The 17,007-nt window shown below is 48.8% G+C and overlaps 1 protein-coding gene across 2 annotated transcripts in view; it reads right to left on the reverse strand.

Moving 5' to 3' along the window:
* ABCC4 (ATP binding cassette subfamily C member 4 (PEL blood group)) overlaps positions 1 to 17,007 on the reverse strand; it is a 2,280,107-nt gene that overhangs the window by 1,353,224 nt on the left and 909,876 nt on the right. For both annotated transcript variants that reach the window (XM_069639145.1, XM_069639144.1), the window contains exon 10: positions 14,341 to 14,430. In XM_069639145.1, coding sequence (XP_069495246.1) covers positions 14,341 to 14,430 — 90 coding nt within the window. The remainder of the gene's footprint in view (positions 1 to 14,340; positions 14,431 to 17,007) is intronic.

Genomic DNA, 17,007 nt, shown 5'->3' on the forward strand with positions numbered 1-17,007 from the left:
CTATCTTCCTGCTCTGCTCAATAGCCTCAGACCTCCTTCTCCTCTGTGCAACACTCTCCAAATGCACGTCTCCAACCAACCACAATGGCATGGCTCCAACCACCCACACAAACCTCTTCCACTTCTTCCTTAAATAGCCTTCAGTGTTTGGTAAATCTCTAGTTAACTGCAGTGCTTGAAGTGTACGAAAAGAAATAGTAGAACTATGTTCCCAGGTGGCCCGCCACTGCTCCCCACAAACCCCATCATCACGCCCCCTTAACTGGTAGAGTGGTTTCACCTAGGGAGCTTGGCTACCACGTTTCTAGGGGCAGCTAAACTCGGCAACGACCCTGGGCACAGTTGCGAGCAAGGGGTGCAGCAGACAGCCTGCTAATCACCCCAGGGAGAGCAGGGAAACGTTGCATTTAATATTGTTGAGCACTACACGGACAGGGGCAGAGGACCAAAGCCTGCCCTACCCGTAACCATCTACATACCGTGATGCGGCCAATGTCTTAATACTCTGCATCTCTTTGTGAAACGAATTCTGCTTAAACAGTGGCATGTGCTGTAAGGAACTCATGGTGGCAACAGTAAAGACAGACACAAGTGATCACAGTTCAAGGGTGTTTATGAAACTGCAAAGGTAGGTTGGAAAAATGCCTAATCTAAACCTATATCTAAGGAGGGAGCAAGCGTCGACCATCAAATTAAAATGAGGCAGTCCAAGTGGTATTGTGTCAAATAAAAAGGGCCTATACTAAGAAACCTGTTGCCAAACCTTACAACTAATACAAAAAGGGTATGGAAAGGTTTTCAAGAAAAGAAAGTAGTTTTCACTAATATGGCAGGATGTGGTAGCCTGGGTCTGCCTTCCCCATGTTTTGAGCACGGGGTAAGGTGGGATCTTGGAGCACAGCACACACTCAAGCTTGCCCAGCACGCGTCGACAATTCCATTCCAGTTTATCAGGAGCCTCGATGGCCAAGTCTCTTTCACTTTAAAAATCTCTTGCCTTCGAGGGTCCGACGTCTTCAAACAACAAAACAATTGTTCCTTCTACAAAATGAAAGTTTGTTTCCTGGTTTCACTTAGGATGAGGATTCTTCACCCTCTTAATGTCTTTTTAAACAGTTCCAGTGCACATCCCTCAGCCGGGTTCACCCTTGTCAACCCACTGTTTCTTGGGACTATAGACTTTGCCCCCTTCTCGTCAGCATCCCTCTTCTGGGTTCACTCTTGCCAACTTCACCAACACATTTACTTTCAAGGTATACAGGATTCACTTCCCTTGCTTTCTCATGTGGCGGGATTCACTTCCCTTACTTTCTTTATAGATCTTAGTTCAAAGGCTTTCGACTGTAAAGGGATTTTGCTTGACCTCCTGTAAGACCACTTTGACCTATCTTGGCGGCTCTCCTACGGCCTCCTGTTATTGGTAGTTTTACTCAGATGGGTATTGACCAGAGTTACTTGGAGCAGCACCCACGTGGTGTCGGTCCCCTCCTGCAGCTGGTCTCCCCTTTACAATGTTATAGTTCTTTGACTTCTCGCACTTTGCGACTTTCATTCACCACAGCCCGGTTCTTATCGGTTCTCCCTTCAACTCACCGATTGGCTTTCATTGTAGCTGGGGTCAAGGCCGGTACCACGGTAGCAGGAGTCTCCCTCGCTCCGGCTTATCAACGTTGATATGCTGCGTGTACCGTTGACATCAGCTGCAACACACTTGGGCTATTGTCATCAGTCTTATGATTCCTTCTGCAGAGGTTTTGCAGGGTTTGTCGAAAAGGGCAAGGTCGTGTCTCACCTCATCAGCCTCTCAATGTTTGCCCCCTTTCTCCTCCTCTTGAGCTGCAGGGTCTGGATAGCGGTCTCATCGTGCTGTCTGCCTTGCTCGTACTGTGCTCTCTTGTTCCACCTTTCATCCCTGTGGGGAAGGGAATGGGCCATCAGGTGTGTGGGATTCTAATCATTTGCCTGGCTTTGCCTGACCCTTGTTTTGAGACATGTCAGGTAAAGGGCTTTGATGCTAGTCCGTTCTCTGGTGTGTCGTGCGAAAGTGTTCCTGTTGGAAAAGTGGGGGGCAGTGGTTTTGAATGACCTACGTGGTAGGATGGGGAAGAAGTATTGAAGGAAGGGGGATACCGCGTCTCACCCGTCGGTGTCCCACTCCCTGAGGACCCCCATCCAGGAGATCCTCCCTCACTAGTCCACACCCAGGAACTGGATCCAATAGCAATGGCTGTGTCCTGGCCACCTGGATGACGGATCCCTACGGTTTAGCCATGGAGACACCTTCAGGTTTCTCACAGATGCCAGAATGGAAGGGTTGGGTGGTTTATGGTGGACTGAAAGGGCTGCTTTTCTGCTGGCTTAGTCATAAAGGTCAGCGATAGCCTGCAGGAGTAGGCGATTGTGGGGGCTGGAGTGGTCAACCAGAGTAAATGACCAAAGGAAGGCTTAATACGAGGAAGGGAGGAATTAGCATTCATTTGTGGTATTCTAGTGGGTGACTGGGTGCATTTTCGTTTATGTGTGATGTTTTAGGGAAATACAATTAGTGACCATGTTATCTGAACACCAATGGGGCTTCTTTTGAAAAATCATTGTTTCTCGTATGTCATTCCAGTTGAAACAAAAAACTACAGCTCCCAGAATGCATTGATCTATTACACGAAAGCCCAGGACTGTAAACACGTGTTCAGATGATATGGAGTCCCCTTGCCAAACGATGCTCTTAACTGGGAGGCAAAAACAAGTATGGAAAACAACTGATATTTGTACACATCATATTTGTTGCTGCCCTTTAAGTTTTAACAAAAGTGTCAGGCGTTAGAAAAATTGTAGGGTTGAAGGCTGAGGGGCTTGCACTTAAGGGGATTACTTCCTTTGTTTGTTGGTTGTGTGTTTTATTAACTGTGAAAAGATGTATGTGCAAAGGTAGAAAACAATGATTTTAACAGTTAATGACAAAGCCAACAGATTGACATGTGTCTATTGAAAAGGTTTTCTTTCTTGCTACTGTAGGTATTGAAATCACATGCCCATGTACATTCACGTTAGCGTTACAATTGCATGTCGAAGTTACCGTCATTTCATAGGTTTTTCCAGGCCATGTTAATGTAAAAGCTATAACAGGTATGGTCATCATACTGCAAGAAACTTGCGTAATGGCCAGGTGTTCACACAAATGAACAGCTTTTGCCATCAGACAACAGCAACCAGCACCATTAACTAAGCATTTCAGTATGTTGGCATTGTACTTGCATCACATTATTATAATTTGCTGATTTGTATAGAACTTCATATAGATGGACCACTTCTAAGCTCTACATTAATCATTGTTACTAATATCCACTGATGCTACTCAATTTATTGCCCTGAGAATGAAGAAGAGCCTAGTCGGTGCCGCCAGGGTTTCAAGCTTGTCCCGTGGCATTGTCCCATTCCCATAACCAGCACTTTGCATTCCAGCGAATACACAGTAAAATTCACTTATGTTAAACTAATAACAAGAAACAAATGTATTCGGCACGATTGAATTGAAAGGAGGGAGCCTGCCAAGGAGCTCAGTGTGTTTGTGGAGTGAAATTGATATAATTGAACAGCAAAGGCAGAATGTATACCTCCTTCAAGTATGAAGGAAATGATCGTGTGGAAACAAAAGTAGTCAGAAGATGAAAGGAAGGCTGAAAGGAACTGATTTAAAGGCATAGATACACTTTACAAGAGAAAGAAACGCATTCTGCAATTTGAAGCCTAAATTAATCCCAATTGGAAAAGACCAGGGAAGGGGAGTGTCCCTCTGGAAAATACCAGTTTACTTGCAAAATAGTGGGCATGAGAAACCCACACGGCTGCAGTAAAGCGCCAAACTATGGTTTAACTTTTCTTCCCAATAAGTTTTGATATATTAAGTGTGAGGGTCAGATTAGATTGTTGGTTTGGTGGTGATACAGGAGGGTAGACATTTTTTGATATATGTTTGACACCCTGACAACGACAGAGGTATTGTTTGAGTTGTTTGATTTAATGGTTGAGAATACTCCCATTTAGAAATAGGGCAAATTAGGCGTTTTTCCAACCCCCTTTTTTGGTTTAATAAAGAACCTTGAAGCATCAAACCTGGGTCTCATAGTACTGACTTCTTCTATGTAATATATTACAGTGTCCCAATATCTAGCAACTGTATATTGCTTCAGTTACACAAAGACGTCAAGATTTCCTTCCAAACGATATAAACCCAAAGAAGCTTCTTCTCCCTCTAATCACTTTATTGCATTTACCTCAATCGCCACTCCTGTTTCTTCCTCACTCTCTCCATCTAAAACAACTATCACTAAGCAAAACGTTTCCCTCCTCCAAACCCCCCACCACTGTTTCTGAACCTACAACACTTTCTCTCTTCCTACACTGAACTCATCTTTCCATCCACTGAAGAAGCCGTCACTAACTTTAGCACTGCTCTTCACAGGACGCGGGGTGCCCTAGATGCAGAGAGGGAGGGAACGATGCACATGTTTTGGGAATGTGAAGTGATTAGGGGGTCTGGGAAGAAGTGCAGAGGAGGGTGAGGAAAGGTGGAATAAATTATAAGTTACTCACCATAGTCCATAGTCCCCTTTCTTCCATACTGTATGGGCGTCCCTTCCAAAGGACGCGAGACAGAACCTTTTTCACCAGAAAAAGCATTCTTCCCCTTTAAATTTAGTGGCGCACGTGGGTGCAGCCCAGGGAGCATGCGCTGCCCTGACTCCACCCCCCAGCGTCACACCTTGTCATGAACTACAGAACACGCCCCTTTTGGACTTCCTGGTCCTTGTCTCAACGGGGCTTACACTCCCTTGTATTTCCAACATGGCCGTCCACTGTGAAACACCTTCCTCGCTCTACACCTTTGACGTAGCGTGTTCTATTAATAGACCACGCCTCCCGCGGCTCCGCACATCTCAATGCAATTGCGAAGTAGCGACCAGACGTGTGCGCCGTAGCTCGCGGTATTGTTTCCCATGCTTCTCCCAGCCAACCCCATTCCTAGTACCTTTCCTTCCTTTCTTGATTCCTGGACTCGTGCGCTAGTAGCGCACTCTGTAAATTTCCCGGATCCTTGCATCCCGGAACTTTGAACGCACGCTGGAGTCGGAAGAGACTTGTGCATCCTTATTCAAGACTCGATCCGTCCGCAAGAGGGCATCGATCAAGAAATCCAGCAAAGATCGAACTCGGGTGAGAAGGGGGGGTGGGGGGGAGGGACTCCTTGACACACCTCAGTCCCCATTGACGAGTCGACATTAGTTTTAACATTGCCTAATGACACTAGTATTATTAGGGGGGATGTTGGTGGGACGTATGGAGGAAAGGGGACTATGGATTAAGAGTATGTTAGTCACTACGGTGAGTAACTTATCATTACTCTTATGTCCCGTCCCCTTTCCTTCATACTGTATGGGCGATTACAACTGATTGTAGCCCCAGGGTGGAAAGGAGACCCTCCTTAAGCAAATAGGTTCCTGAGAACCACCTGTCCGAAGGCCGCATCAGATCTAGAGCCGGCAGCCAAACAGTAATGTTTGCAGAAAGCTGAGGGAGAGGCCCAAGTGGCTGCCCTGCTTATGACTTGCCAAGGGACATGGCGCTGGAATGCGATGGCCGTTGCCTTAGCCCTGACTGCGTGGGCATGCATGTTGGCCGGGAGCAGCTTGTGCTGGCCCTCGTACGCTTCCTTGATGGCAGAGACCATCCAGTGGTATATGGAAGCCTTAGAGGCCTGATAGCCTGGCCTCGAGCCGCCGAAAGTGACAAACAGGGCGTCCAACTTGCAGAAGCCCTTGGTCCTGTCCGAGTAGAATCTTAGGGCACGCCTGACGTCCAGGCAGTGCAGCACTCTCTGTGCTTCGTCCTTGGGGTCGGGAAAGAACGTCGGAAGGACCATTTCCTCATTCAAGTGAAACGCAGATGGAACCTTGGGCAGAAATGCCGGGTGCGTTCGCATGACTACCTTGTCCTTGTGAAAGGTGGTATACGGTTCAGAGGCGACCAGTGCCTGAATCTCGCTGACTCTGCGAGCCGAGGTAGTACCGACTAGTAAGGCCGTCTTGATGGGGACCAGCCTGATGTCCACGGACGCCATGAGCTCGAATGGTTTGTGCGCCAGGGCGCCCAATACTATGTTAAGATCCCACACGGGGTGCACTCTTTTCACGGGCGGGTAGAGCCTAGTGAGACCAGTCGGATGTTTTTTGACAATAGGGTTGGAGGAGGAGAAAGTGCCCTCCTCCGAGTTCCTGTACGCCCCAATGGCTGCAAGGTATGTACAGCAGCTGTCCACCTGTACGCCCGAATGAGCAAGGTGCACCAAAAAGGAGAGCACGTCGTCCAAATTGCAGGCCAAGGGGTCAATTCGCTTGGAGTCTGCCTAGTGGCAGAACCTGGTCCATTGGCTCTTGTACTGGGCCCTCGTGGCTTTGCTCCTGGCGCCCTGTATGATCTCCAGATTGGCCTGGGAGAGGCTAAGGTGCTGAAGCGTTACCTGTTCAGGTACCACGCTGTGAGGGCTAGTTTCCCTGGCGGGTGGATGATTATGCCCCCCTGCTGTGCCAGATGATGTGCTGGGCCCGTCGGGAGGTATAGGGGGCACCTCCGATAGGCTGAAGAGCTGCGAAAACCATGGTCTGGGCGGCCACCACAGAGCTATCAGAATGATGAGGAGTCAGCGCGACTCCTTGATTTAGCAAATTACCCTGTGGATCAGGGGAGTGGGTGGAAAGGCATAGGCCTTCATGCCGGTCCACTGGAGGTGAAATGCATCGGCCAGAGAGCCGGGGCCCTGACGCTGCCAGGATGCAAACTGTGGACACTTCTTATTGTGCCAGGTGGCAAAGAGATCTACTTGGGGGTGACCCCACCTGTTGAACATCTCCTGAATAATGAGGTCGTTTTGCTGCCACTCGTAGTCTGCTCAAAGCCTGCTGAGCCTGTCCGCCTCCAGGTTGGATTCCCCCGGGAGGTGGACTGCCGAGAGGAAAATTTCATTTTCCAAGGCCCATTTCCACATGCTGATTGCCAGTCTGCACAGAGGAGGGGATCTGGTGCCTCCCTGCTTGTTGAGGTAGTACATGCTGGTCGAGTTGTCTGTCTGGATGAGGACAACCTTGCCCTTGAGAAGTGGTAGGAATGCTTTGAGCACTAGCCAGATGGCATTCAGCTCCAACCAATTGATGTGGTATTCCTGCTCCTGTCGAGTCCAGGTGCCGTGGACTGAGAGATTGTCCAGGGTGGCTCCCCAGCCCTCGAGCAAGGAGTCTGTGGTGATGGTGGCCTGCAGAGAGGGCGGCCGAAAGGGCTTGCCCGTCCGTAGGTTGCAGTCCATGGGCCACCAAGTTATGTCCGGGTGGAGAGATGGAGGAACGTTGATCGTCTCAGATTGCGAGCCCCGCTCCCGATTCCATGAGGCAGCGAAGTGCAGCTTAATCCTTCTCATCCTTAGTCTCATGTGCGGCACGGCTAACAGAACCGCTGCTAGTAGTGCCAGGAGATGCTGGTACCACCATGCCGAGGTCACCTCTCTGCTGAGGAAGTGGGCAGTGGCCCTCTTGATGGCCGAGATCTTGTCCTCCGACGGGAGGACCCTCTCGGAGCACGTGTTCCAAATGAGTCCCTGGAATGTCAGAGTCTGCGTAGGGAGCAGCTGTGACTTCTTGAGGTTGAGCGAGAAGCCCAGGTCTTGCAGTGTGTTCATAAGGGCCTGGGAAGAGCAGTGAACCGCTTCCAGAGATGTAGCCCTGACGAGCCAGTCGTCAAGTTAGTGGTAGATGCAGAGGCCCTGCTCTCTGAGGAGGGCCGCTACAGCATTCATGAGTCTGGTAAAGACCCTGGGGGCCATGTTGAGGCCACACGGAAGGACTTTGTATCGGAAATGCTAGCCCATGATCCTGAACCGTAGGAAAGAATGATCAGGCTGCCATATTGGGACGTGTAGGTATGCGTCCTTCAGGTCCAGGGATCACATCCAGTCTCCCTTGTACAATGTCTCCGCTATAAAAGCTGGCGTAACCATGTTGAATTTTTGCAGGGGTAAGGAGAGGTTGAGGGTGGAAAGGTCCAGCACAACTCTCAGGCCCGCCTGGTTCTTCTTCTGAATGGCAAAAATCCTGGAATAAAAGCCAAAGCGTCACTGGGAAGCTGGAACTTCCTCCACTTCCTGGCTCTCTACGAGTGACTGGATCTCTGCCAAAAGAGTTGCATTTCCAACTTGTGAGAATGGAGGGGTGGAGGGAGGAGAGGCTGTGATGGGCAGGCGGTACCCCGTGGATACAATGGAGAGGACTCCGGGGTCCGCGAATTTATGGTGCCAGAATTGTGCATGGAGAGCAAGCCTGCCCTCCACCAGAGACACGTGGACCCGAAGGGGCGTGTCATGCCTTCTTTCCCTCAGAGGCTGAAGAGGGGGACTGGAAAAAGCCCTTACTACCCCTCCTTTTGTTGTTTGTGCCAGTTCTGAGACGGCGAGAGGTCTGGCTGCCTGGATCTGCGTTCCTGGAAGCCGCGGAACCCTCCATATGTACAACCCTTCTCCGAGTGCTGCTGAGATTGGGTTTCTGATTTGGGCGTGGTCTTAGTAAGAATGGATAAAGACTTTGCCATTTGTGAGCTGCTGTTCTTTTTGTCCAGCTCTTCGTCCGTAGAGGAGTGAAAGAGGTCCCCCTCGCCTCGAACGGAAGATCTAGAATGCGCTCCTGGACATCCTTGTTGAACTTCGTTGCCCGAAGCCAGGCAGTTCTCCTCATGTCTGTGGCAATGCAGATGGCACGGCCTGAGGTATCGATATAAGCCACTATGGATTCCATGAGGTCATGCACCATAAGCTTGGCTTCCGCTAGCCCCGCCTTAAAGTGTGATTGGCATTGGGTGGGGAGTTCCGGAAGGAAGTCTGCAATTTCCCACCATAACCGTTGGTTGGCGGCAGCCAGCATGGCATCTGCGTTGGCTTGACGCAGGGAGGCATTGGAGTAGATCATCATGCCGTATGCCTACAAGATCTTCTCCTCCTTGCCTAGCAGCACCGCAGAGGAGGCGGCTGAGGATGACTGAGGTTTGGAGTATAGTGATGCTGCAGCGATCACAGAGGAGTGTGGCTGAGGATGGGTCAAGAGCAAGAGTATATCCCCCTCCATCAGCCTGTACTTGGCGTCCAGGCGTCGAATGACCGGCTGGACCGAGTGGGGTTTGAGCCAACTGTTCTTGGCCAGGGAGACTACATCGGTTTGCAGTGGAATCCCTGTGTTGGCAGAGGGGCATCTAGTGAGGACTTCAGCCAGAAACCCCTCTGCCGGCTGCTCGACCTCTGGTTGGGGGAGGCCGAGGTACTTCGCCAGGCCAGCAAGACGTTCATGGAAGGCCCTGGCTGAGGATAGCGTGTCCGGATCCTCCTACTCGTCTGTATCCTGCGGATCTGGAGGATCTTGTGGAGGAGGAGGGGTAGACTGTTCTGGAGGCTGGGGTACAGGGGCCGCAGCCGGAGGCTGAAGAGGCGGCAGAGGTTGCAGAGTTGGCTGTGGAGCCGGAGGAGGCGGCTGCACCGGAGCCAGGGGCACGATGAAGGCATCTTGTGGTACCTCTAGCATGGCAGGGAGGACTTCCCTGACTGCGTCTTTGATAACCCCCATCTGCAGAGAACGCATGAGGCCGAGAAACTTCTCGAAGAGCACCTCCTCACTGGCCAGAGCCGCTGCATACCCTGTCCATATGGACGCAAAGGAAAGCAGCCCTGTGCAAATGAAGGTAGGCCACGTACCTGGTTGAGGCCAGTCCCACCTCGACACTCGTTCTTCGCCGAATTTGTGGAATGGGGTCGGACTGGTGCCCCTTTCTGGCGCGGCTGCCATTTTGTCGAGCTGCCTGCCACGTGGCTGTGACGTGCTGTTCGGCCCGCTGGGCCCGGCCTCGTCCAAGACTCTTGTGTGTGGATCACGAGGCCTACCCTGCTCCTCGGGCCTCGGCCCGGTAGGTGTGCCACCCTCGACCCGGGGGTCTGTAGAGCTGCGTTTAGGCACCCCCTCAGACATACTGCCGGTAATAGGGCGTAGCCCATCGGACATGATGCCGGTAACAGGGCATAGCCCATCGGCCAATATGCCGGTAACAGGGTGAGCCCCTCGGGTATAGACCCAGTACAAGAACCTTCCGGTCCCTCGAGATCCGAGGACCCCTCGATCCGAAGGCCGGCAGCTGTAGCAGCCTCGGGGCACGTGCCGGTAGAAGGACCTGGCCGTTCCTTCCTGTGCGGGAGAGTCCCTGGAAAGGAGTCTCCCTTGCAGGGTGCACTAGAAAATATTGGCCCTACCATGGGCCTGGTTCGATGCTTCACAAAGTTCTTAAGATCCTCTGGAAGCGACTTCTGGAAGAGCTCCCACAACCTGGCTAGTCTGTTCTTCAGCGCCTTCGAGGACAGCGAGTCACACGCAGAACATGATTGCCAACTGTGGTCTGAGCCAAGGCAACGTAGGCAGAGGGCATGGGGGTCTGAAGTTGGCAAGAGCCCGTTGCAGGATGGACACCTGCTGAACCCTAAAGAAGTCGACATGCGCCGGGGAGGAGCGTGGAGCCCGAGGACCGAGTACCTAAATGATAGATAAGACAAAAAAGACAAAGAGGAAGTATCCGCGCATGGAATTACATGGCTGAAGACAAACCCAGGAGCGCTGGTGAAATCGGCCCGTTCCTGTCGACGCGGAAAAGGGGACTGAGGTGTGGCACTGGAGGGTGGAGTCAGGGCAACACATGCTCTCTGGGCTGCGCCCCCGCGCACGTCTAAATTTAAAGGTGAAGGTTTTTTCTGGTGAAAAAGGTTCCGTCTCCCGTCCCTTGGAACGGACGCCCATACCGTTTGCAGGAAAGGGGACGGGACGTAAGTGTACATGCTTTATATGGAAGGCAGAGGCCTGTCTCCAGGGATCTTTAAAGACAGAGAAGCTGGGCCGATGATTAAGATGATGGACCTGGCCTGCATACTGGTAAAACAACCAATTGCCATGACCTGGAAGTCCAGTAGAGGCCCACATATAGACAATGTTGGATGGATTTGAGAAAGTGGTCGTTGGCAGAAACCACAGTATTGTATAGGGACTTGCAAAGAGGGTGGAGAGAAAGTAGTGAAAATGTGGAAGATTGGAATGCGTTGGTACAATTGATGTTCCTTTCACAAGATGATAAACCCCTGTGAAGTACAGATGGAAGGAGGGAGGAGCGTGGCAGAGGACACGGAGGCGAGGCATCAGATAGGAGGGACATGAAGGACCTAGAACAAGAGACTGTTCACTAAGCAAGCGTACATGGGCTAGAGCCGTGCTATCACAAGACTGAAAGGGAGAGAGTATGTTGTTGTTCAATGGGTTATGTTATTTGTGTTTGTTTGCAGTTGCACCGTATCTAGCATTCAAAGACTCCATTATTTTGTAAAGACTGTTAAATCGAACCGTTGCAATGTTGTGAAAAACAAAAAAGATTTAACAATTAAATAAAACCTTTAGCACTGCTTTTTATGCTCTCTTCTCCTCGCACTACCCTCACTACTAAATCCTTCCCTCTACGGCTCTGGATTACACCACTCATCCACACCCCGAAAACAACAATGCAGAAAAAGGTTTGCACTTTGCAAAGGTCAAGACACCCCTCAGATCTCCAACTCTTTCTCACTGCTCTTTAAAATTAATCCTCTACTCTTGACTCTGCCATCTCCTCTACTCTTTCTGCAAATGATCTTGCTCTTTACTTTGCTTCTAAAATTTCTACCATTCACAATACTCGTTACTTACCTTCTATCCCCTCCTCCTGCTCACTTTTCTCCACCACTGCTACCCCCTCTCCCGCTACTATGTCTTCCTTTAGCCCCACCAACCTTGATGAGGTTCTTGCCCTAATGCTCAAGGCTAACCATTCCTGTGCCACCACTGAGCCCCGCACATTGTGAAACTCATAGCTCCCAGTGTTGTTCCACATCTTGCTTCACTCTTCAACTCCTCTCTTAACAATGCCATTTTCCCTCACCCTACAAGGCAGCCTCTTGTCATCCCTTTCCTTGAGAAGCCTGGTCTAGATCATTAATGTCCTGTCAACCTTTGCCCTGTCTCTTCTACCACACTATTCCAAAATTGTAGAGAGTAATATTCAGTTGACTCACTGAGTTCATGGTTTCTCACAACCTCCGTGGCCCTCATCAATCTGGCTTCCGACCTCTGAATTCTACACAGAGCTTTTCTGAATGTCAGCAACTTTATATCTTCCGTTCGTCATGCAAATCTTAAATCTATTCTTACTCTTCTGGACCTCTCTGCTGCCTTGGATACCCTCGACCATTCGGACCTCTCTACATTATCTCTCCTTCACATCATAGATAAGGCCATTACTTGGTGGGCTTCATACATTGCCCCCAGGCTCTTTCAGGTGTCCTGGAACAGCATTACCTCCCCACTCACCCCCTTACTGTTCAAATTTCACAAGAGTCTGTCCTTGGTTCAGTTCTATTCACTCTCTATACTCCAGCTCTTGGCACACCAATCTCCTCTTATGGTGTCTCCTATCAACTCTTTGCTGACAACACTCCGATCTTCTCCTTTCACTCCTTATCAGACAAACTGTTTTAAAAAACTTCACACTGTCTCTCAGCCATCAAATATAGGATGGAGTCTCGCTCATTAATGCTGAAATCCACTAAGATTGAAGTGCTCTACTTTCCAGCCAAACAGGCTATCTCATCCTCTTTCTTCTATTATCTCCCGACTACCTTCCTTACTCTGCTTCCGCTTGTAACCTTGGTGTCATATTCAACCCACCACACAACTTCTCATTCTTCATCTCCAAATGTGCCACTGCAGCCAGAGTCAACCTCATCAATATCAGAAAAATGTGCAATCTTCTCCGTTTCAATACTGCTAACAGCTAATCTCCTCTTTAGTTCTTTCTTGAACTGACTGCTGTGCCAGTCTCCTCTATGACCTTCCCAACTATGCTTTTTCATCGCAGTCCACACACTTTTCAACCTTTCTTGCCTTATCTATACCTTCTCTGCCCATCACCAGATTGGCTGGCAATCTATGAAACTTTGAGCTAAACAACTTATCTTCAAAACTATCCATGCTCATCTCACTCCCTTACTCTCCTCCTCTCTCGTTACGATCATCCTCAGCACACATCTGTGTCACCACTCGAGCCCTCTTGCTCCCTTTTGTGTATGTTTTCTCTCCCTCTTTTCCTCCCTCCCTCTCCCTCCCTAATCCAGGAATGCTCTTCCTCTCCCTAAGACGACTCTACTACTTAAATTCAACCTCAATGCTCTCCTTCTTTCTGAAGAACCTGTTTCCTAGAACTCTAGTCTAATGTGTCACCCTGTTTTCATCTCTTCATACCCTTCACAGACAACCCCACAACACTTTTCCGTCACCCATCTATCCTTAATTTAGCACTTCCTCTACCATCCCGTTCCTATGTAATTCTGTCCTGTCCTTGTCCCTGTTTTATGTTTCCACCTTGCCCTGCAACATCTGGTCTTCAACTCCCATTCTCTCACCCCATAGTACAGAACCTATGTCCTCTCTGCTCTGTTAGCAATGGAAAATTTTGTGAGCGCCTTTGTGCCAAAAATGTATTGCTTTCCATGTGAGTTTTATAAAATAAATAAGAAATGGGCCATTTTTAGTCTTTCAGTTCCGTCTCATGGCAATGTTCTTAACGTTTGTCATCTTTAGGGTTAAACGATCATGCCCTCACATTTAAGCTGGCCACCTTTAGTCAGGCTTCACAGGGAATGCTGCAGCTACATACTCCTGCCCACAGCGTTGATGGCCTCATCACCAAGCCCTCGGAGGGGGCTCGACCCTCTTCAGAGCAAAGGAGTCTTTTCAGTAAAATGGAGAGGCGAGTTTCACAGGAGAGCGGAGCAGGGAATGTGCCTCCATCCATGCTTCCACTTTGCCTACCACACTGCCATCCTCAGGCCTGCTGCATCCACTCAGTCGTTCAGCTACATAGGCCGTACCTTGGGAGCACAGCAGACCAGTGAGACAAAGCAATCTTACAATGTACACAGTCAATGGGAGCAACCACCACCTTGGGTCTACACATCATCCCGGATTGTGCCTGACGGCACAAACAGGGTCTAAGGTGCAATATCTCAGCTTTGATGTGCATGGAGTTCAGCGAGACCGCAATCATCTTGTCCACAACCCGATGTTCACATTTTTGGAATCTAAATAATTAGAAGACAAGATATTGAACTGCATTGTCTCTCATCACTTTTATAGCTCATGCCGGCAGTAATGAAACAGTATATAGCATAATTTTAATATCATCAAAACTCACTTTCCCAGATCCCACAGGTCCGATCACAGCCAGCAGATCCCCAGGCCTGACACTGCATGATATGTTTTGAAGAGTTGGGCTTTCAATTGCCTGTAAACATCAGAAATATTAATAGTTACTGTCCAGGTAAATAAATATTGCTCTTAGAAAAATGAATAATTCCAATTATACTATTCAGGCTGCCATTTATTACATTATTGTAAGAATCACAGCCTCCAATATCCATACAACAACCTGTAAATTATGTTCTTTTACTACATACAGGCTAAAATTATGTAATATTCTTATTACAGGTCAACTGGAAAGTAATAACGTAATGTAATATGAAAATGGCATCACTTCTCTTATTACGTTCCAGTTGATTCATAAAGTCACAATGCCTGCTGACAGAATCAGAACACTGTGTTAAAGGTTGCTGTCTCGGTGGAATCCTGTCAGTGAAACTCTCAAATAAAGCAAAGGCTTCTTTTCAGATTACTTTATGTTGTCAAGTCATTGGGCCGTATTACGAGTTGGCCAGTGCAGAATTAACATGCTCGTATTAACATTTACCAGCACGTTTCCGCACCGGTCAACTACAAGTTTGCCAGTGGGGTGGAGGAATTACCTCCAGCTAAAAGCTGCATGTAATGATTCCCTCCACCCTAACGGCAAAAATCACTGGCATTACAGGCACCAGTAATATTCCCATTGAATTCTATCGGACTCCATGAAATGGGGACTAACGCTGCACAACGGCACTCGTAATCCAGAAGTAATACCGCCGGACCAAGAGCCAGTAACAGTTATTCCATTTGCCGGTATCCTGTTATGTTATACAAATTTGTAGAGCGCACAAACGCCCGAAGGTACCCTGGCGCTAAGAGAAGTGACCAGGAACCCCAACAACCACATTTTAGAACACAAAGGTCTTCAGCAAGCGACGAAAGGTGAGGTGGTCACTGGTCTTGTGCAGCAACATGGGAAGGGCATTCCATGCCTTCGTGGCAGCAACTCAGAGGGCACGTCCGCCAGTGCGCATCAATCGGAAGCAGGGGACCACAACAAGAAATGCAGATCGAGAGCGGAGGGATCGAGTTGGAGTATAGTGAGGACATTTGTTCTGAATATAATCAGCTCCCACGCCAATAAAGGCACTGTGCACCATACACAAGGACTTTAACAGGACCCACTTTTCCAAAAGGAGCCAGTGCAGCTGCCTCAGTAATGGAGTCATGTGGGTGCCAAAAAGGGGCCGTAAGACAGCTCTAGCCGCAGCATTCTGTAACAGCTGAAGGCGGTTGACCAAATAGCGTGGCTGGGCTAGATACGAGTTGCAGTAGTCTAAGCCTAACATTTCTAAGGCACAAATGGAAGTACTATCCCGAGTATGCAAAGTTTAAAATGGCCACTCTTACATACTGGCGCAATAGCAAGAGAAGAAGAGATAAACCCCAGATTCTTCACAGATAGAACAGGTTCCGGGAGGGGGCCAAGGGCAGTGGGCCAGCAGTCATTAGTCCAGTAAAAAAGAGGTGAGGTAGTACCACACCAACACCTCGGTCTTACTGCCATTTAGTTTCAACCAGTTGTATGTCATCCATTCCCCTACCTCCTGAAGACAACACCTAAACCGGGTGGCCTTATCAGCTTGGTTTAAGTCAAGACGAATCAGGATTTGTGTTTCGTCAGCGTAGGAATAATAGCGGAAGCCATGGGAAAGAATGAGGGACAAAAGATGCCTAATGTAACGATTGAACAAAATGGGGGAAAGAGCAGATCCCTGCGGGACACCACAGGAGAGTGGGACCGAACTAGAATAAAAGGGCGGGAGAGAGACCGATCGAGAGCGGTCGGCAAGGAAGGAAACAAACCAGTCCAGTACTCTGACAGACAGCCCGGCAGAGGACAGCCTGGAGATCAGGGTGGGATAGTCAACTGTGTTGGACTGTGTCAGACTTAGGCATAGTCATTAGTTGATAAATGAGGAGGTGCTTATGGCAGCATGTTTATTTAGTGTACCTTTCGAATTTAGAACAGTAAAGCAAGAAACTTTCTGCATGTTACCACTTACTGTAAACCACAATCGATACAAACAAGTATTTCAACCTGTTTAATACAAATGCAAATACTACAATCTGTACAATGATATGATTTTTCTAATCATCAGATCGATCAAGAGATCAAGTATTAAATGTGATGATGTAACATTGCATTATGAAAAATAAAGTGTGCCTTACTGTACTTCAGAAGGATATTGAAAGTCCCTTTGGAGTTCCAGGAACTTATGAAGAAACTCAGCATTCAACCTTGCACCTGTGTTTGATCATACAACACCTCTGAGACTTGCAATATCCCTATAACGTACAGCAGGGCGTACTTTTTCCCATATGTAGAAATGTGCCTGCTGTACATTACGTCATGTTTAGCTGTCAGTGGGATGGCTGTCAGTGGAATGTGATGATGTATGAGTGGGACAGTTAGAGTGTCCTAAGCTGGTGATGGATGGGCCAGTGTTTAGCCTGTGCTACACCAGGATTTATGGTGTACATTTGAGCACAAATAAACCTATGAACTTACTTGGTTTCCTGTGTGGTGTGTAGAAGAAGAACCCCCATCTTGGTTACTTCACTGGTGACAAGGATTTTTGCAAGGACCAGGAGCTGCGGAGGGGGAGCAGCGGGTGGA

Source organism: Ambystoma mexicanum, chromosome 7q, assembly GCF_040938575.1.
Source record: "Ambystoma mexicanum isolate Mex_15411 chromosome 7q, UKY_AmexF1_1, whole genome shotgun sequence".
Lineage (NCBI taxonomy): Eukaryota > Metazoa > Chordata > Amphibia > Caudata > Ambystomatidae > Ambystoma > Ambystoma mexicanum.